General features: G+C 35.3%; 1 protein-coding gene across 2 annotated transcripts in view; it reads left to right on the plus strand.

Moving 5' to 3' along the window:
* The window catches only part of LOC107564369 (protocadherin Fat 3-like), a 101,702-nt gene extending 91,087 nt beyond the window's left edge, over positions 1–10,615 (plus strand). The window contains exons 27-30 of one of the 2 annotated variants that reach the window (XM_016249430.1): positions 2,082–2,192; positions 3,878–3,937; positions 7,746–7,781; positions 9,639–10,615. In XM_016249430.1, the coding sequence (XP_016104916.1) occupies positions 2,082–2,192; positions 3,878–3,937; positions 7,746–7,781; positions 9,639–10,147 (716 nt within the window). In that variant the 3' untranslated portion in view covers positions 10,148–10,615. The remainder of the gene's footprint in view (positions 1–2,081; positions 2,193–3,877; positions 3,938–7,745; positions 7,782–9,638) is intronic. The other variant, XM_016249431.1, reaches the window with a different exon arrangement.
* The last annotated feature ends 12,472 nt before the right edge of the window (positions 10,616–23,087 follow it).

A 23,087-nucleotide genomic window follows, 5' to 3' on the forward strand; every position in this document is an offset into this window, starting at 1 on the left:
TTAAATTAGATTAATATTAATAGCTGAAAAATGATAGTAAGGTTGCATATGTGCTTGGCATATATCAATTTAAAACCCAAATTAAGAATATTCAAAGAAAAATGATTATAATTATTATTTTTATTTCAAATTGCTCATTCATCCGTCATTAATTTTTACTAGACATTATATTTCCAAATTAATATTTCCCTAATTCCATCTTCTTTTATTCGCACTATTAGTAGTCTATTTCAAATTGTGTGTGAGTTATTGCTGACATCAGTTGCAGATGTTAAAGTGTATTGTGGTTGTGATGGAGTGCTTTGGGAGCGATCTCAGCCAGAACATGCTGACCCTCTGATTATAAAAAAAATAAACCGTTTCTCGCTCCAGGCAAAATCATGCAACTCCTCTCTGCATCGCTCATTTTTATTTTTTTTTTAGGGTTCGTATGAAACCCTGTTTCTGCCACTGAATAAAAAAAGACAATTGCGAGTTTATATTTCACAATTCTTGACTTTTTTTCTACAGGTCAGAGAAGTAAACCCAGAACTGCGAGATCTAAAGCCAGAATTGTGATATATAAACTCAGAATTGCAAGAATTTTGAGATAAAATGTTAATTATAATTTCACATGGCAGAAACAGGCTTCCATAGTTTGTTCCAAAATGTTTTGTTTCACTTTTCTCTTTCACTTTTCATCAATTGGATGTGTCCTAGCTAGATAAAAGTATTAATTTCTTAAAAAAAAAAAAAAAACACTCATTTTTTTGACCCCAAACTTTTGCGTTGACTCTCACTAGGTGTGTTTCCATTACAGATTTGCACAAAACCTTGGCGATATTTTATAAATGTCGATAAAAAAGTATTGCTTTTCCATTAACCAATGTTATGCGACTAAAACGTAACCTTTTGCCTCTCGCGATAAGTCATGGCAACAGATTTTGGTGGGATTTTGGCTATATTTATTCAAAGGAGGCGTATGCGTGTATCTTTACAGAAGCAGCACAGAGAGCCGCTTCAGAAACGTGTGTGGCTCGGCTGGAATAAGCACAAGCATTGACTAGAGTGGCCGTAATCAGCTTCAGTGGCTGTATCAGAGCCACACTGCACCGCAGACGTGTGCAGTGTAAATTGTCTAACCATTAATGTTAGGGAAAGCCCCTTATACTGGAGCGCGGCCACTTATGAAGTGTTTCTTGGAGGTTATAGTACATTGAAGAACCTGACCTGTGACCTGTAAATGCGAAAAAGCCGTTTCCATTGCAGTTTTGCGAATTATTGCTTTTTCGCATTGCCTGAAAACCACCTCATGCCAGCGTAAAAACTTTTTTACGATATATGGGCGTTTTTGCGAAATTGACGCGTTTCCATTAGGCGTATTTTCAATTCGCAATTTCAATTTGCGCAATTTGAAGGGTAATGGAAACGCGCCTACTGTAGCAGCCTGGGATCTTAAACATGACTTTATTTCCTCAAGAACCAATAACCAGATTGTAACTGGTTGCCATTTTTGTGTGCATGCATCAGGCGATCCGTGAGCGGCCCACGGGAGTGCTTTTGAGAGTCAAAACAATGGGAAAAGTCCAAATAAAAAGCATTTCCCTTAAGACTCGATATAAATCTTCACATCAATAAATACTGAGAGGAGAGCAGTTATGGAAGTATGTATATGGGGTCCGTTTAGTGGAGAAGTTGATGGCAAAAGCCATTTTTACTCTGGTATTAAATTCTCCTTCATCTGAATCCTCCGAGGCTTTTTACCGCCCATAATTACTTCATTTTTCATTTTCTTGTGGTTTGTGGTGTCCTCTGTTCAAACCCTCTTAGGTCTTAAAAATCTCCACCTGTGAAACACGAAGTGAGACAGTTATATGCAGCTGTTCTAAGCAGCCGTTTCCGTGACACCATTAGAGGAAAGATCAAAGGAAAAATGTTCGGGAAAAGAAAGAAATTAAAAGGCAAACATCAGAGAGAGGACTTCTCGGATACAGAATGGCATGGAGATTCACCCACAGCTGTGATTCACAAAACGTGTGTGTGTGTGTGTGTTTACTGTAAGTTAGTCTGTGATTGGTTGATGTCCTGATCTTTGTATTCAGGTAAAGTGGATTTGCTGGAAGAAGTCACATGTTTCTCTGGCAGTAACAAGGGCAGCAACTCCGAGGTCCAGTCGCTGAGCTCCTTTCAGTCTGATTCCTGTGATGATAACGGTAAGTGTGTGTGTTTACTGTTGCTCCTGCTCATCGTGAAAGGATAAAACAACATGCATCTTTCTTCAGGACTCTTCATGCAGTCATCCTCATCGCCAATTTGTAAATTTAGTAAAAAAAAAAACAATAACAAAAGAATTATGAGATGGATGTGAGAGGTGTGTGTTTGTGTGTGTGTTGCTGCTTTCAAGTCCCTGACCTGATACTCTTTTTCACAAACTATAATATAGCAAGGTTTACAATTGATTCTTAATTTTTGCTCATTTATTAACCATCATTTAATAACTTAGTATCGAACTTACACTTCGTAAATTGTCTCAAAACGTTTGAGTTATGAGACATGAATGAACCTCAAATCTACAGCAGAGAATCATGGGAACTGTAGTTTTGTTGCACTGACCTGTTGCCTTATAATGGGTAAAAGTATTTTCAGGCTAGATTTATTGCTTTATCAACAGGACAGAATGTAAACAATCAAATTCTGTAATCAACAGTCACTGTTATGATTTATAATAATAAATACCCATTTTTAAAGGTCTACCGATTTTAATATATATATATATATATATATATATATATATATATATATATATATAATTATTATTATTACTACTGATACAGATAAAGATTTTTTTGTTTATATTTAACTGTCTAATAATCAATATGCCAAATTGTTCATTATACTTTAATTGTTGCTTTAAATCTGTTAATGACATCAAATAATCATAAAAAATAAGACTGACCATTAGAACATATGTACATTAATATTTTAATAATAATAATAATAATTGATATAAAAAAAATTCTAAAATGTCATTAATAATAATAAATAAATAAATAATGAACATATCTCACTTAAACATACATGACTGTTATTTTAAAAAGTCATACAAACTGATTTTAATTATTGCTTAAAATCTTGGGCTAGCCACACTAAATAATTATACTAGGAAAATTAAAAACATGTAAATAAATTAAGAATTATTATTATTAAAAAAATTCAAATGTATATCATTTAATAATAATAAATAGTAACAAATAATTGAAACATCTCACTTAGGCGTGCATGACTGTTATTTAAATAGTTAATTAAATTAAAATATATAATTTATGCAAACATTACCATTTTAAATCCTGTTGAACACACATGTATTGTAGGATGCTATGCTTTAGAAACTCACCAGAAGACATTTATCGGATGACCTTGTATTAAAAAGTTAGCTGGTTAAGTAGAAAAGTGTGAATATCAGTAAAAAATACTGTCTCTACCAGTCTTCTTCTGCCATTATTCTTTAATTGATATATTTAATATAAAACGTTGTAGTGACTTTAATTTACACTCATCTCATAAATTTGTGAAAAGATTTGTGTGTGTGCGCGTGCGTGCATGTGTGTGTGTGTGCTGATCACATCATCACCATCTCTTCTCAGATTCGCTGGAATGATGTCATGCTTGCCTTTCATTGGTCACATCTAATTTCATCCGCAGCCAATCAGGCCACAGAAGCTTCTGCAGTGGACCAACAGTGTTATGGATATTGTGGAGTTGATTCTTCTGTTTGATTGGTCTGTGGCTCAGTTTGGTTCTTGTGCGTGCGTGTGTGTGTGTGTGTGTGTGTGTGTGAGCGAGTGTGAACGTGCGTGTGAATGTTTCTGACTGGTCTTCATTGCTTTCTCTTTCCAAGCTTCCATAGTGACGGTAATTCGGCTGGTCAATGATGCAGTCGACACGATTGAGAATGAAGGTACTCTTTCTCACCGCTGGACTCTGAAGCATCTTCCTTAAAAGTGCTTGAAGACTCATGCACTAACCTTTATAAACATAGCTGAAACACACTCTCTCTTTCTTTCTCTCTTTTTTTGTTGTTTACTCACATACATATTTACTTAGAAGTATATATGTGGACCATAGACTTTAATTAGGGCTGGCACTCAATTAAATAATTAATCACATTGTATGCAGATTAATCATTTGAAGTATTCATGATTAATTGAATATCAATATTTGATATGAAAAGCCCTCAAGTAAAGATAATTTAATTTTATCACCATTTCACATAAATATGTATTTTTTTATGTATAGAATTACATTTTTTATAATCATCCAAAAAAATTTATTTTTAATATAAAGATTAGTATGATTGCAAACCCTGTCCCTTAAAAGAAAACTTTTGGAACTTTTAGTTTGCAGTCATTATAATTTTATTTTTTATCATTTTTATTGCTGAATTGTGGGGGGGGGTTTCAGTCGAGTGCATTCTCAAAGGGTTTTGTCAGATTTAGCTTTGTTCTTCTCATTTCTTCCCCAAACTATAGTTAAGTACACTACAAAAGTACCTTTACGTTATTAAATACTGTGTGTGTGTGTGTGTGTGTGTGTGTGTGTGTGTGTGTTTGTGTGTGTGTACCTGTTTTTCTATTCTGGTGGGGACTTAAACCTGAATACACAAATACACATAGGGACTCGTGTCATGGTGGGGACCTAAGTTGAGGTCCTCACGGGTAAACAAGCTAATAAATCACACAGAATGAAGTTTTTTGAAAATCTAAAAATGCAGAAAGTTTCCTGTGAGGGGTAGGTTTAGGTGTAGGGTTGGTGTGGGACAATAGAATATACTGTCGGTACAGTAGAAAAATCATTACGACCTATGGAGAGTCCCCACAAGGATAGCTGACCAGACGTGTGTGTGTGTGTGTGTGTGTGTGTGTGTGTGTGTGTGTGTGTGTGAGCATTACTCATGAGAAGAAACGTCACCCCAGTCAGCAAGATGATCCAGCAAACACACACGAGTCCCTTCTCAAATTATTTTCGCTGACGAACACACACCTACAAACACTTCCCCAGATCATGTATTACCCAGAACGGAAGAGCACACATCTTGCAAACACACACGTTTGAAGTTGTTAAAAAAAAGAAGCTTTTCAAGTGTATCTTCAAAGCTAGACATGCTGAAGTAATGTAGGCTGATGAGCTTGTTTGAGCTTTTCCACTTTGATTTAGAGGTTATAAATTTCACAAACTTCTGCATCTCAAAACTAGTTTATATTTACTTACTATATTTTTTAAACCAATTCATATTGTCAGAGTGCTGTTGTATATTTATTAAAGGGGTCCTATTATGCTCTTTTACAAAGTCTTGATTTTGTTTTGGGGGTGTACTAGAACAGGCTCTCATACTAGGTTGTTCGAAAACCACATTATTTTTCACATATTTTATATTACAACACCTCTCTCCCCAGGCTGGCATGAACGGCTCGAATAGTTCCTGAATCAAATGAAGGCCCGCCTTCTGAAATACGAAATGTGCTGTGATTGGTTAGCTGGGCCAGTGTGTGTTGTGATTGGTTGGCTGGGCCAGTGTGTGTTGTGATTGGTTAGCTGGGCCAGTGTGTGTTGTGATTGGTTGGCTGGGCCAGTGTGTGTTGTGATTGGTTGGCTGGGCCAGTGTGTGTTGTGATTGGTTGGCTGGGCCAGTGTGTGTTGTGATTGGTTAGCTGGGCCAGTGTGTGTTGTGATTGGTTAGCTGGGCCAGTGTGTGTTGTGATTGGTTAGCTGGGCCAGTGTGTGTTGTGATTGGTTAGCTGGGCCAGTGTGTGTTGTGATTGGGTAGTTTTTGAAAAGTGATTTCTGTTAAATAAAATATCTCCTTTTGAATTTAACTTTGAGCTTTGTAACTTTGCAGATCTTTTTTATGCTCAAACAGCAACATTACAGACTAACTAAAGTTGAAAAAGTGAAAAAGCATAATAAGACCCCTTTAAGGTTCATGGAGTTTTTTTTGTTGTTTGGTTGTTTCATTGGCCGATACAAAGATTAGTTTGTATCGGCCAATGATACAACTGCTCATTTCCTGAGGTGTAATTTGCAGTATTATTTATATACTGTTATAGTATTTATTAATATTTTAATTATTTATTCGCTTAATTTATTGATTGATTTTAAATTTACTTTTTGTAATTGTATGTGCTTTTGTTGTTTTTATATATTTTTTTACATATATATATATAGCTTTAATCTATGTTTTAGTCATTTTAGTACTTGGAAAAATAATTTAAAAAACTTTAAATTAATGTAATATTTATTTTATTTTATCTTATTTTTTTATGAGTTTTTACATTTTCTTATAGTTTTAGTTCACAGTAACAACACCGCTTTAAAGTGGACAAAAATACTTATGGCACCTTTAAAACCAGCTCACAATGACCTATTATATACCTAGTGCTGATGAAACTATTTTTAGTATAAACAATTTTTTATGCATAAGCTAGGTTTATGCAGTTCCATTTCCGAATCCATTTTCAGCTAACTAGCTTATATTTTGTGTCTGAGGTCTTTTTTCTGTTGTATTAGTTAAGGATTGCTTTACATATGTTTTAGTGTATATACGGTACATAATCTGTAAACTGATACTATATTCATATTTAGTCCAGGTTTTGTTCTAACGTGTAGAACAAAGATGTAAATCAAATTTTTTTGAATGTGTGTGCGCTTGATTTTCTTAGTAATGGACTACAGACTCTCACTTACTTTTCTTTGTTCACATTTAAATGACATTTGAGTCGTGAGCTTAATCACAGTCAATCAAACTGATGAAGATCAAACATGAGCACTTTAATAAGCTGGGAAGAAATGTACACCTTTTTACAGCACCATTCTCTCTCTTTCTGTTTTCACTCTCTCTTATCCCTTACAAATATTGGCCGTGGTATTCATAATTTCCCTAATAAACTAGTTACTGCAGTTTTTGCTACTTAAAACTAAAATAATTTATTTAATAATAACAATAAACCACCTAAGCAGCTTTTTTAAATATTTCTATTTAGCTTTATAGTTTTTAGTTTTAGTAATTCACGCTAAAAATAAACCATGTTTTATTTTTTAGTTTTAGTAATTTTGTGTTTTGTGCTTTTGTTGTTTTTTGCTTTATTATTTCTTTATAGCTTTAATTTATATTTATTTAATTTTTTGTAATTTAAACTAAAAGAAATCATGTTTATTTTAGTAATTGTATGTGCTTTTGTCATTGTAGGTTGCTATTTTTTATATTTCTATGTAGATTTAATTTATATTTATTTAATTTTTTGTAATTTAAACTAAAAGAAATCATGTTTATTTTAGTAATTGTATGTGCTTTTGTCATTGTAGGTTGCTATTTTTTATATTTCTATGTAGATTTAATTTATATTTATTTAATTTTTTGTAATTTAAACTAAAAGAAATCATGTTTATTTTAGTAATTGTATGTGCTTTTGTCATTGTAGGTTGCTATTTTAATATTTCTATGTAACTTTAATTTTTTTTTTTTAAATTTACATGTTTCGTTTGTGTAACGGATGCACCAGTATATCACGAAACACACAGAAAATACAAATGATAGTGTTTTTCACTGAGATAAATGTCAAGTTCGATTTCAAAAACATATCTACATGCAATGATAGTGCATTTGAATATGGTGTTTGTACACAAACACGCGGTTAGGATGGGTTTGGTGCTGACCCACAAATCTGTCTCTTTCTCTTTCTCTGTCTTCCTGCTTCATTTCTGCCGGCCAGTGTCCGTTATGGATCAAGGTCAAAACTTCAACAGAGGTGATTCACGTTCTCTCTCTCCTCCTGCTTTGTTCAGCTAAATCTCCCAGAGTTCTTGCCCTCCTTCCTTTCCAGACTTTGTTCTCTGTCTATTCCTCCCTCTCTCGCTCTCCCTTTCCGTATTGCTGACAAACTGAGCTATTGCATTCTGGGAAATGTCACATCATCCAGCAGCGAAATGCTCTTTGTCGACACACACACACACACACACACACACACACACACACACATCAGAGTACCTGCAGTCCTCCGTCACCCTTTTCCTCTCTTTCTCGTCTGTCTCTTCCCCCGCAGTGCTTCCATTGCTGACTTTGTGTTTTTCTTTTGTTTGATATTGATGTTTTCTGATAGCGAGGATTAGGCCGTGTACAGTGTGTGTGTGTTTGTGTGCGTGTGCGTCCCTGCGCTTCTGTGTTTTCATGCATCGCTGCATGCAGTCCTCACTCTCGTTTTTTTTGATGAATGCGTTTCGCATGTGTCAACAATGCGTCACTGACCTCTGAATCTTGACCTCTTGTCCTGGCTGCGTCTTCGATCACCTTGCAGGCATGTCCACTCACTACGGCAAGACCTGCATGTGGAGATGTTCAGTGTAATGCTTCTGTCCCAAATACCCCAAAAAATCAAATGGATCACAAATGGGCACCCGAGACTCATTTGAAAAACGTGCCTGTGGCGACATTTCTGAAAAATTATATTAGTTGCTTCCTGCAGTTTCCAAAACACTTTCAAAGTGAAATATCCAGGGAGTGACACTAAAATCAATTCAATTTCAGTTCAGTTCTCGGTTTAATTTCATCCAAAACAGATGAACTTGAATGTGGTAATATTTAATTACAGTATGTTGGTTGTTGTATGAATTGAGGCAGTTCGGAAATTAAATGTCCGCTTATATTTGTATCATTGAGATACTATTATAGTTTTTATTAACATTTTAGTAACATTAGTTTTTATCTTTTATATTTTCTGTTTTCATTTGATTTAGTTTTATTTATTTTGCTTTGTGCTTATTTTTATTAGTTTATTCATTTTTATTTCAGTTTTAGTTATATTAGCATATAATTTAATTTCAAACTAAAAGAAAATCTGAATTTATATATATATATATATATATATATATATATATAAACCTTATTTGCCAAGGCAAAATTTCTATATATAGAGTAAAAAAAAAAAGCTTTTTTATGGTTTTAGTTAAATGTAAAAATCCTTATAAGTGGCATAAACATAACCGACAGTGTTTACAAAACCAAACATGAGATAAAACGCATTTGCTGAAGCAACCATGCCATTTTAGCATACTCAAAGTTTGCATAATCACAAAAATATTTTAATGAGCAAAGACTGAAATACTATTTTCTTGTAAAATACACTCTTAATAATTTTTTATATATTTACACCATCACAAAAAAATGGTTTTATTGTGTAGTTTACAAATCATCCACTATGGTAAAAGTGTTTCGAGGTCATACAAGTCTTTATTAATCAGTAATCTGACATGTAATCATAATTTGTGTTAACTTAAAAAAAAAAAGTTGTTGGTGTTTTACCGCCACTAGTGCTCATTTCAGCTGGAAACAGCAGTGAATTATATGTATACATAGAGATAATTCATTTTTTGCCGTTTTGGAAAGCTTTAATTAGAGGCACGTTTTTTCCAATGAGCTTAGGCTGCGAATGGGACGCTCTACAGTCTCAACAAATGCACCATTTGGGACAGGGCCAATGTCTAACCTGTTAAACCTCCCTTCAGAATGACCAAGCATGCAACCCTACATGATTACGCACCTAACGAAGGATCCCCTTAGTTGTTTGCCCACTCGATGTTTACTAACTTCCTGTTTCCTGTTTCTCCAGCATACCACTGGGACACTTCCGATTGGCTGCCAAGTATACGCCTACCTGACATCGAGGAGGTCCCCACCTATGAGACGGGCGAAGTGGGCGTGGCCTTAGAATCCGACTATTACCTTGGTGGATTCGATATCGACAGCGACTACTCACCACCTCAGGAGGAGGAGTTTATGTCCCAGGACCAGCTGCCCCCGCCCCTTCCCACCGAGGAATATGACACCTCACCCGCCAATCAACCCGTGTCTAGGGAGAGCACTCTGAGCGGGGACCGCAAGCCCCGCCCACACTTCCACCCCAGCCAATACCTGCCCCCGCATCAGCTGCCACTCGGCTCTACGGGGGAGGAGTTTAGCACTTTTACAGGCAGGGAGGCGCGCCTGTCCATCAATGCCTCCTCTGCCTCTGACGTTTCCTCCGCGCCCTGCGGGTTCGAAGACTCTGAGACAGGAGGAAGTTTGGATAGTTTGGAGGACGCGCACATGCACCCACATACACAGCAGACTGAGGTCTGATATTCCACCAGTAACTGCAGACGCAGTTAGTGATGTTCACAGGACGTGTTTTCCCACATAAAAGACACTAAACTCTTGCATCTGTCAGATGCAGCAGATTCAGTCTGAGGACTGCTGACGCCGCAGACAGACTCTTAGCGCTGCCCTCTGCATGAGCAGCTGAAATATAAAAGCACAGGAAGTGTCTGGAAGTGATGTCATGGGTGGGGCCCATGCAATTAAAGCAACAAGAAGCGCCATAGCGAACAAAGACCAATGATCTGTAGATGTGTTTTCAGAAATCACCTGGTGCATTTCATTGTTCCTTCCAGTTCCTGATTTGTTTGGTGCTCCCCTTTGTGTGGTTGAAATCTGGATCTGTTCTAAAACCTAGTGAGCCTACCTAGATGATATTATGCTGCCTTCTAAGATACAAATTGTGAGTTTAAATATTTTTTTATTTGGTATTTCACAAAATAAAATCCATTTGAATTAAAAAATTTTAATTATTAATGCAAAAACAAAACTTGCAATTACTTACAATACAATAAAACAACATCCTAATAGTAATAGCCAACCAAAATTAAAATGGAAAAAAAAAATAATGTATACAACACCATACAGTTTTGTTCAAATTCTGAGTTTAAATGTTTTTATTTGGAATTCCACAGTCAAATCTTTTGTAATTACACTGTAACTACACAAATTTGTTATGCAAAAACAAAACTTATTGCATACAGTAAAGAATGAAAATAAATAATATAGTAATACCAAATCTATATTAAAACTTGGAAGTGTAAAAAAAAAACTGAGTAAATACATTTGTTTTGTTTAAATTCTGTTTAAACATTTTTATTTGGATTTTTATAAAGTAAAATCCTTTGTACTTGTGCTTTTTAAATTATTTATGCAAAAACAAAACTTATTACATACAATAAAGAATGAAAATAAGCCATAGACTAATAGTAATACCAAACCTAAATTAAAATTAGAAATTAATAAAAAAATACAGCGTAAATAAGGTAGCTTCGACATATACATCCCTGAATTCTTTGTAAAAAAATAAATAAATAAAAACTGATTCAAGATGATAGACAAGTTGAGCATGTTGACTATAAATATATTTCATTCAGTACTGGAAAATATCAATAAAAGTTGTTAAATATCATTTAAAAATTACGCAATATTTGTGTCTATTGACACGTATTTTTATTTGTGGTTGGCATCAAACTCTGCTGATATCAATTGTGACTCGAGACTCACATGAAGAAAAAAATACAGCTAAACCAGCCTTAGTGGGTTTGCCGGTCTTAGCTGGTTTAAACTGGTTTAACTGTTCTCCTAGCAAGCATACACTCTTAAAAATAAAGGTGCTTCACGATGCCATAGAAGAACCTTTTTGTCTAAATGGTTCCATAAAGAACCTTTAACATCTGAAGAAGCTTTCTGTTTCACAAAAGGTTCTTTGTGGCAAAATAAGGTTCTTCAGATTATAAAAAGGTAAGAAAGAGATGGTTCTTTAAAAAACCTATGACTGAATGGTTCTTTGTGGAACCAAAAATGGTTCTTCTATGGCATCGCTTGAAGAACCTTTTGAAGCACCTTTATTTTTAAGAGTGTATGTTTAGCTGCTGTTTCCCAAATGTCCAAACCTCCTTTAAAACAATCAAAAAAGTCCAGCTTGGCCACCTTCGGCTGGTTTCAGCAGGGGTGCGCTTTGCATCAAGCTGGGCAGTTGAGTTGCTTTCTTTGTAGATTGTTCCGAATCACTCACTTATGAGGGTCCATTTTAGTTTGGATGCCACCTTAGAAGGCAGCTCATTAGGTTTTGGAACAGACCCGGCCTGTGTGCACAGGTGGACATGAATATGAAACCGTTTTCTATAAACAGTCAAAAAGCACACGAGTCTTCTGTATATTCCCAAATTGTATTAACCTATTTTTATTTTTTTTAATGCATTGACTTTTTTGCACTAAAACGATAGACAGATATGTTCAGATTTACAGTGGCCCTGTCTAAAATAATCCTGTCATGTCACATTTAAGGCCCTGGATTGGTAGCAGCGTTGTCTTTTGTGTGAAGCATTAGTGGGATCCTGAATAGCACTATTTTTCAAGCCGATCATTTTAGACAAGCGTTTTAATGGAACGTGGGCAACTCTCTTCTGTAACTTGCGTCTCCCCTTTTTTGTCTTGTGAAAAAAAATCACGATTATATATCAGAAAGCCATAAGCAGAAGATCGTCATTAACGTTTGTGTGTTCACAGGCACTTACAATGCAAGAATGACACATGCCTGTAGCATGCAGTCCAAAAAAAGACTCCTTCGGTTCTGAACCGAACCCAAACCAGAGAAAGCAGTGGAATGAGAGAGCGAAGCAATAACGGCAAGTCAGAAAGAGGGAAATGCCAAGTCCTGAAACAGAATACTGAATAAAAGATGCAGGCGAAAGAAAATGTAAAGAAAGTGAAAATCAATAAAATATCAATCAAAATGAGAACAAGGGAGAAAGAAAGAGAGAGAGGCATGATACTGTGGACCAACTTCGGATTGGAAAGGCGTTTTGGCCTGAAGGGAACAGGATTGAGACGCTTGGCGTGAGCTGATTTCAGAGCTTGCACTGTCATTTTCAATGCCATTGGGCGGATTGTTTTTTGTAAAAGCTGTAATTTTGACGTTAAGTGTTGTACAGTGTATATAAGGAAGTTGTTCAAATGCAGATTTTGTAGATATTGAACTGCAATCATGGAAGGGTTTGTGCATCCTACGAGTATTTGGCGTGGGCGAAAAGGACAAACACAAACTTGCGTACTTTTGCTGACATTATTAACAGACGTGCGCATCTTTTTTGCGGCTGTTTTTCACCGCCCATCTTTTTTAATTGTGTTTTTATTTCTATTTCACTGTGCTTATATTATAGAAAAGGGAATTACTCTGCTCCTGATGGATTTTTATTAATGATTTAATTTCGCCTTTGATTCATATTGTTCTTTTGACTGTGTAAAACAGTATTAAAACATGCTTGTTATACATGTAAACATGCTTTCTTCACTCCTGCTTTTTTTTTAGTTTGTTTTGTTGTTGTTTTTTTATTTTATCAATGCTAAAATAAAATAAAAAAATATTGATCAAAGTCATTATCACGTCGAAGTTCGTAAGTAATTTTTTTGAAAGGCAACATGAAATCAAAATGAACTCATCTTCGTTATCATTAGTTAAATGTTCATTGTTAGTTCATGTCAGCTCAGGTCCATTAAATTATATTAACAGGTACCAGTTTTGATTTTAATAATGCATTAGTTGAGATTAATAAATGTTTTAGAATTATTTTTCATAGTTAGTTGATGTTAACAAGTGGAGCCTTACTGTGAAGTGTTACCAAAAAATATTCTTAAAAATGAACTTAACAGTAACACTTTGCAATAAGGTCCCATTAGTTAACGTTAGTTAACTAACAATTATCATTACATTTATTAATCGTTGTTAACATTAGTTAATGAAACACAAATATTAAATGTTTAGTTTGTGTTAGTTCAGGTCCATTGAAATAATATTAACAGATGCAACTTTCGATTGTAATGTATTAGTAAATATTGAAATTAACAATAAATTTAGATTGCAATCTAAAATTTAAATAAAGATTTCATATTAATTAATGCTTTAGAAGTAGGTTTCATTGTTCATGTTAACTAACGTAATTAATGTTAACAAATGGAAACTTGTAGTGTGTTACCATATTAGCTAATAATATAGTAGTCTAGTGTTTCCACTTTTTATGATCTTGTCAAATTCTATTTGATCAAATTAAATCTCGCCTTACATTATTTCCAGTTGAATATGGAAATGCTTCCTGTTATGGAAGGTAAATGTTGTTTCATGTTGTCTTAACACCTAAAAGCATTGCAAATGTCATATGTTGTGTAATAATTTTTATGTTTTGACTAGAACACGCACTAAACAAATCTTGTTTTGAAGATGAACACTTACCTGGCGAGCGCAATAACTCCCCTTCAGGGGCCTCATTTATAAAATGTGCGTACGCACAGATTTGATCTTAGAGTGTGCGTACGCTAAAATCCACGACAACATTCATATTTATAAAAACGGTCTTTGGCATGGAAAAGTACTTACCGCCACGTCAGGGTCTGAGCAGGCGTACGAACTTTTCCTTGTGGCAAAGTCAGAGTACTGCAGCTATTTGAAAATCTAAGCTGCAATAATAATAAAAGCGGTGTACGTGCAAGCACTGAATTCATCATAAACAACAGAGATGCAGTGTGAGAGACTAATTGTGCAGTGTAGTCAGAGTTTTTATCAAGGGGAGTTTCTGCGAGATTAAACTGACCTTTTTAGTAGCCTAATGTCGAGAGTTCTTTACTCGCTTTCTGTACACAGTTTATTCCATGTTTTTTTTTTATTACCGGTATTATTATTTTATTTTACAAGATAACTTGCGAAGTCTTGATTTACTACTAATGTGTAAAATTGAAAAAAAAATGCATAAACGCATCTCCGACTGTTTTGTCTGTGTAGCCTAGGCTATAAGAATAGGCCTATGTCGTGCAATAACGGTTTTAATATATTCTATTCAATAACATTGTTAACTGTTTTTATTTATAACATCTGCTGCTTTGCTTCTGTGAAAATGAATAGAGACATCAGCCTTAAACTTTGTTTTTGTCATTTACATCAGTTATATTTATATAAAATAGGCTACACTACATATTTTTGTGTCAGTACATTAATGGCACATTTGAGCAGCATTAGTAAACTGTGTAAATATAAACAAATGCCAAATCACATGCAGGTTTTTTCAGACCGGAGACCGTAATCGTGTAATAATTTATTTTATTATGATATAAAACATCAAATTTTTTTTAAGTTTTGCAAGAATTTCCTGATACTAAACTGTTTATTAGTTGTCATACCAAGTGATTTTAAAAGTAGGAGGGCTCACTTTTTATAAGATGACTGAAATTTTTACTTGAATTCATAGTTTATTCTTTCCTTTGGAAACCTAATTGTTTTATAATTACTACTGCTACTGTTATTATTATTATTTCTGTTGTTTCTAGAAGTAGTAATTTTGATAATAGTCAATAGAAAAAAATATAACCACACACACATTGTTTGCCCACAGAATAATTACACATTATTAAATAAAAAGTGTCCTAGCACGAACCTCTATCTCTGCCAGCAGGACCTCAATTTCAGACTCAGTAAAGTTTTTTTTCTTTGTGCTTGTCATTCTCAAGCACAGAAATTCGGATATTGGCGTGTGATCTTTTATATGTTAATGATATTAATTAGGGGGCGTTTACAAGGCGGAGATCTGACACCAGTCAGCTGCGCACAATTTCAAGATCATTTGCGATTTATAAATGTCACATCTGGAAGTACGTGAAATCTGGAAAAGTGTTTTTGTTTTCTCTGAATCGCACTTACGCACTTTTGAGAAATGATCTTAGAACAAATTTAGGACGGTTTATACCCAACATTTTATAAATGAGGCCCCAGGATCGATAGTAACTCGTCAGAGTCTTTCCAGAAGCGAGGAGAACGTATGCAGTTTGGTATTTAATCAGGTCTGTGTAAGTGTGTGTGGTTGGAGTGTAATCAGACTCTCACTTTGAGAAGCTTTAGAGGCCCATTATCTTCTCCACTGCTGTGGCTTTTGGAGTGGACAGGGTGCTTCGATTTCTTGTCCTCAATCTTTTTTTTTTGCCTTTGACTTTAAGGGCCTATTCAGCTGAACTGATGTACATGTCCTCTCTGAGACCTGAAGAATTGGTGCTCTTTTAAACGGTGGCTCACCTCACGATCTTCTAATGAGAAAACCTCCCGATTAAACATGGTGGACATAGAACGGTGCAAAACTTCATGATTACTGCTCTAGTTTGATGACACGAGAGGTTCGATTCTGTTCCAAAATTAGCAGCTAAGAAAACAGAGATTTATTAAGCATTGTTGGGTCATGAAGCAAGCAGACTCATGGAAAATGTAATAATAGTGATAAATAGTTCATCAGATGGTCAAATTTGCTCACAAGCAATAGCGATGATCAATTAGTAAGTGAATGGGTCACCCTGTAATGAAAATGTACTCACCCTCAGGACAGCCAAGATGTAGATGAGTGTGTTTCTTCATCAGAACAGATGTGGAGAAATTTAGCTTTAGATCACTTGATCCTCTGCAGTGAATGGGTGCCGTCAGAATAAGAGTCCAAACAGCTGATAAATACATCACAATAGTCCACAAGTAATCCACACCACTCCAGTCCATCAGTTAACGTCCTGTAAAGTGAAAACCTGTCGGTTTGTAAGAAACAAATTCATCATTAAGGGGTTTAAACTTTAATACCATAATTTCTGGCCAAAGAGTTAATAATCCATAATAACGCTTCCTCCAGTGAAAACATCCTTCCCCTGTTGTTTTCTCACATCAGATCCACCCACATATTTGTTTAGAGCTGTTTTAGACTGGTTTTGCTTGCAAACGGTGCTTGATCGGTGCATATTTCTCTCCTGATTCAGACGTGACGACTTTCACTGGAGAAAGCAATGTTATGTATAGAGGACTGTTTTAGCTGGAAGCAACGGTTTGGAGTTTTAAAAAATGCCTTCATAATGGATTTGTTTCTTACAAACATGCAGATTTTTGCTTCAAAAGATGTTAATTTTGTGGATTACTGTGATATTTTTTTCAGTTGGTTGGACTCTCATTCTGACGGCACCCATTCACTGCAGTTGAGCAAGTGATGAAATGCTACATTTTTCTAAATCTGTTTAGATGAAGAAACAAACTCATCTACATCTCGGACGGCCTGAGGGCGAGTAAATTTTAATTTCTGGGTGAACTTTTTTTTTTTTTTTTTATATATTTTTTTTTTTAAGACTGAAGGGTTTGTTAGCAAAAACACATTTTGGTCTGCTCTTCACACAAAGCTATCTTGAAATATAGAGCATGAGTCGTATGGACCATTTTTATGATTATTTTGTGGTGTTTTTTTGGAACTTTTTAAAGTTTAAAAGCAGTGTTGAAAAAGCTCTTGAAAGTCTTTTGTAGAATTAACATTTTAAACTTACAGTACTGCCACCTAGTAAGCACTTACATATTGCCAAGAATGCAACATCTGGAAAGTACTGCATATTAGTATCATATTTGCATGCAAAAATCAGATAAACACCTCAAAAGCCAATTCACGTACAGTTTAAATCACGAATGCCATGAAAACAGCTGCTGAATGTTGTTCTCACATACAACCGGGAACTTTTTACGAAGTATTGCAGATGGGCAGGCTAAAAGTTATAAATACAACGTACACTGTGTGCTTTCAGGATACTTTCAGCCCTTCTGCGTTTGCCTGAGAAGAAATGGATACAGGGCCCTTGGGGAACAACTGGTGATTGTAAAATCGCCGCCTATTTATATGTTCACTGTTCTGTTACATGTAATGCATAATTGTTTTTGTTTTTTTTATGAACTAGCATCTTCCTCTCTGTCCTTCTGCAGTCTGTTTGGTTTGTACAATAACATCTGCATTTTCCTCCTTGCTGTCTATTTAGATCATGTGTCCTCACTCGAATGTATTTAAAAATGCAACAAGCGTAGTTGTAGTTTGGGCACTTGACAGTATTATTCATTACCTCTGCTGAGATATTCATGAGTTGGATCTAATCGAGCACACAAGGCAGATGAGGACACGTTTGCTAATGTGTGTGTGGAGATGTGTTGTGGCGTGACACCGTGTCAGAGTTTGCAGGTTGTCTTCTCCATCTAATCTATCTCCATCTCCTCGGTTTGCTGCAGTAATTGCGTGTGTTTTTGTCGTTTATGTCACTGGCTGTCGAAGAACTCGCTGCTGTTTGGTTGCAGGAGATTTTGAGCTTCATGAAGGGTTTAAATCGCAAGGCTCAGGTGTGACAAACAATTAAATAAAGATAATCCTTAATGATTGGCGTTATGATCACTAATGCTTTTCTTAAATGAAGGGGTTTGTTGCATCTGGCTGCAGATTAATGGTCTGCTGAGTTCAGGTTTTGGTCATCAGGCTCTGTTCGATCGGATTGAGCTGTTGGGTCCTGCCCTACTGCTGTAAGAAAGTCCTGATAAAAAACAGCACCTGTGGTTGCCAGATATTCACTTACATTTTACAACGGCAACACTTGCGAAGCGAGGAAATCAAAGTAATCGGGAAATGAAACTGATAAGAATATTGTAGTCTATTTTACTGTTCATGACTGTATATATATAAATAACTTATAACTGACTTCTATAATGTTATATACCAACCCAATTGACAGGGTTATTTTAGTTAGCTCAAACTAAAACTAAAACCATTAAAAAAAATAAAAAAAATTCTTGAAATAAAATAAACTTTTAATGAAATAAAATTTAATTAAATTAAAAAATAAATGTAAAAAGTAAATTAAAATGAAAAATATTTAATTAAAAAAACTGTCATCTAATTACCAAAGCAACATTTCTCATTTAAATTTTGTTTAATTTGATGTACTATAATAACTAAAACATTATAAAAAAAAATAAAAATGTTGAATAAAATAAAATAAAAATGACAAAACACAATAAAATTACTGAAACTTAAAAAATATATATAATACAAATGGAAAATATAAAAATTAAAAACTCAGAATAGCTATATATATATATATATATATATATTGTGTGTTTTATGTATAATTAACTTATATAAGGTAATGTGAATCACAAATTCATTTGTAAAAATAAAATACATTTGTAAATCAATTAAAAAATATATAGGTTGGTATATTAATGTTATATACGTTTATTATACTGGTATATTGACTATTAATCCTGAAAAAATATATATATATACTTTCAAAATTATAATAATAAATGTTTCTTGAGTAGCAAATAAGCATATTAGAGCGATTTCTGAAGGATCATGTGATCTATTATTTACAATCTAATAATACACTACAGTGAACAGTAAAAAAAAAAAAAATTTCATTGTGGCCTTGTAATATTAACAAAATCCTAATATTTTCTTTAAAAGCACAAATATATAAACCTAAATAAATGTCCATGCTTGAAATGTATTGAATACATTTTTTGAAAGCAGGGTGATGTTATTACTTTTTGATTTGATAGGGGCCGTATGGATGAGCGGCCAGCCGTGTCCCAGAATTCCTTTGGAGCATAAGGTAGCTGATGAAATTAATCACACATTGATTTGACCTTGCAAACGCACACACGCACACAGTGCTGTCATTAGGAAGAATGATGGAGATGAAGTGAGATGAGATATGAAGAGATGCAGCAGGTGTGTGTGTGAGCGCAGATCTGCTCCTGTTTGTTTGTCTCTTAAGATTTAAAAGTTACTTTTGAAGCGTGAGTGTGGAGTGTTTTTCATTCTGTCTCTCCCTCATCTTCTTTAAGAGAGTCTTTAAGCTTCTCTGCAAATGCTTTTGGCAGAAAAACAGGGAAATCAAACAAAAGCCTGTTGAAGAGGAAGGTGAGAGGGGTATTTAGGAGAAGAACAAAGCAGCGATGCCTCGTGTGAAGGGCTGTTTTATTAAGGAGATAAATCCAGCCCTGAGCTCTGAAACAGCTCAATAGCTGCATTTCCATGCCTGGATGGGTGTCCCAAAGCGTTCTGCTCCTTGTTCCTCTGCAAGACCTTTTTTGTTCAGGCAGGTGACAGGTCAGTTTTAGTATGCACACCTCAGTCTCTTTGTCTTTGTCTCGAGAGCAAGCTTTTACTGTAGTTCTTTCAGCTTTTTTTATCCTACTGTCAGAGAAAGTGCAGGTTTGTATCTATATGCTTCTCAAGTGGTTTTGCTTCATGTCCTAGATTTTATGTTGGTGTTATTTTAGTATCATTCAGACATATCTTTTTTTTTAAGTTTTAAAAAAAAGTTTTAAGTATTACTTTGCCTTTCTCGTTCCCTTCCCTGCAAACCACAATTTTCACTTTCTTGTTCCTTCTTTTCTGTTCTTTTAAACTTTGTAATATTTGTTTTTGTTCTTTCTCTCCACCTTTCTCTTGCCCTCTCAATCTGTCTCATCCCCTGATTAACGGAGAGGCTGGCAGATAGGCGGGAAGAGAACTGAAGGAATGAACTGACTTCAGATCAGCTCCAGCTCAGCCTTACTGAGCACACAGATGCTTGGACTGACTGTATATAAATAGAGATAAACAGAATCAGTGTAAACAGAAGTAAAAACACATAATATGAGTGTTACGGAGAGCGCTTCTGGTACTCTCTCTTCGGGCCACCTGAGGGCTCCATCACCAGAGTACTAGTTTCCTTCCCGCACTACATTTCCCATCAGCCCTGTACCTGTCACTGATCATTCTCCCACACCTGTTCCCCATTACGTTAGACTATTTAATGAGCTCTTTCACTCAGATTCTCTGTGAAGTCTTGTTTTGCCTTGGTGAACATCTCTGAGCGTTATTCTGGTTACATTGGACTGCCTTCTGTTATTACCTCTGCCTGCCTTTGTCTCTTGTTGATTTGCTGCCTGCCCCTTGGACTTGTGCTCTGGATACTGGACTATCTACATTTGGATTGCCGCCTGCCCTGACCTAAGACTGTCTCAGTTTCTGAACGATATCTGCCTGCCCCGATCTCAGGTCTGTCTATGATCACCATTCTGTCTGCCCTACGATACTGCCTTATCTGTGTCTTGACCTCTGCTTGTTTGATTAAGTTTAAAATAAAACCGCAAATGGATCCCAGCCGTGTTGATGGATCATTACAATGAGGATGACGACAGACATTTGTCATTTAGACGTGACTGAACTGTCCTAAATATCTTTGCAAAGTTTCCTTACATCATTCTTTAGTGAATTCAATTGTACGCTTGTGCTGACTTGTGTGATGGTAACATCAAAATCAGTGGAGCGTCACAGAGAGATTGATGTAACATAAAAGATTGATGTAAGATAGTTAAACCTGATAATGGAGACAACATGTCAGCAGGGAGCAATGCAAACTCATGACAGATCAGTGGACATGTTTTGATGAACCGGTGATGCATGAAGACATGATCAGGATGAAGCTTTGAGATGCAGTGACCTCAATGTATTTGGACAAGAAAGTCACACTTAAAATGTCTTGTTAAATGCAAAATATCAATATCAGCAGATTAACAAATTATGTGAGATTTTCTCACAACTATCTTCACCTGACATCAAGGAAGAAAAATTACAATGATAAAGATATGAACGGTGTGTTTTTTTTGTTTTTAATATACAACTTATTGAATTTAACGCATATGAAAACAAAACTTGCCGTTTTTACAATGGCCCGCACTGTACAAAAGTGCTGCATGTAATTTTCAAAACTGTTTTATGGAGTTTCTCAACTGAATTAATTTTTTTCTTAAAGACGTTTCGTCAGCTGAACAAATCGGTATGTTGTTAAATAAACCATCACATAAACCATTGGACGCACTGTAATTTTAACCCTTGCAGCCTTTTTTTCATTCATGTCAAACATTAAAAATGTCGACTATGATCCATAGCAAAGTCCACACCACAACTAGAATGATAACGACACAGAAGATCGATATCGTTGGAGTCACTTTCGGAACAATTTGTCTAGCTGATGATAAAATTATAAAACACTTATGGTGTGTGCACACCAAAAGCGAATTTAATTATTTGGGCGAGTAGATAACATGCAAATAGATACAAATTTGCACAGGGCAATGTAAATGATGTGACTTCTATTTAATGAGCTCTTTCACTCAGATTCTCTGTGAAGTCTTGTTTTGCCTTGGTGAACATCTCTGAGCGTTATTCTGGTTACATTGGACTGCCTTCTGTTATTACCTCTGCCTGCCTTTGTCTCTTGTTGATTTGCTGCCTGCCCCTTGGACTTGTGCTCTGGATACTGGACTATCTACATTTGGATTGCCGCCTGCCCTGACCTAAGACTGTCTCAGTTTCTGAACGATATCTGCCTGCCCCGATCTCAGGTCTGTCTATGATCACCATTCTGTCTGCCCTACGATACTGCCTTATCTGTGTCTTGACCTCTGCTTGTTTGATTAAGTTTAAAATAAAACCGCAAATGGATCCCAGCCGTGTTGATGGATCATTACAATGAGGATGACGACAGACATTTGTCATTTAGACGTGACTGAACTGTCCTAAATATCTTTGCAAAGTTTCCTTACATCATTCTTTAGTGAATTCAATTGTACGCTTGTGCTGACTTGTGTGATGGTAACATCAAAATCAGTGGAGCGTCACAGAGAGATTGATGTAACATAAAAGATTGATGTAAGATAGTTAAACCTGATAATGGAGACAACATGTCAGCAGGGAGCAATGCAAACTCATGACAGATCAGTGGACATGTTTTGATGAACCGGTGATGCATGAAGACATGATCAGGATGAAGCTTTGAGATGCAGTGACCTCAATGTATTTGGACAAGAAAGTCACACTTAAAATGTCTTGTTAAATGCAAAATATCAATATCAGCAGATTAACAAATTATGTGAGATTTTCTCACAACTATCTTCACCTGACATCAAGGAAGAAAAATTACAATGATAAAGATATGAACGGTGTGTTTTTTTTGTTTTTAATATACAACTTATTGAATTTAACGCATATGAAAACAAAACTTGCCGTTTTTACAATGGCCCGCACTGTACAAAAGTGCTGCATGTAATTTTCAAAACTGTTTTATGGAGTTTCTCAACTGAATTAATTTTTTTCTTAAAGACGTTTCGTCAGCTGAACAAATCGGTATGTTGTTAAATAAACCATCACATAAACCATTGGACGCACTGTAATTTTAACCCTTGCAGCCTTTTTTTCATTCATGTCAAACATTAAAAATGTCGACTATGATCCATAGCAAAGTCCACACCACAACTAGAATGATAACGACACAGAAGATCGATATCGTTGGAGTCACTTTCGGAACAATTTGTCTAGCTGATGATAAAATTATA

This window comes from Sinocyclocheilus grahami, unplaced genomic scaffold (genome assembly GCF_001515645.1).
Source record: "Sinocyclocheilus grahami isolate Dianchi unplaced genomic scaffold, SAMN03320097.WGS_v1.1 scaffold927.1, whole genome shotgun sequence".
NCBI classification, from domain to species: domain Eukaryota; kingdom Metazoa; phylum Chordata; class Actinopteri; order Cypriniformes; family Cyprinidae; genus Sinocyclocheilus; species Sinocyclocheilus grahami.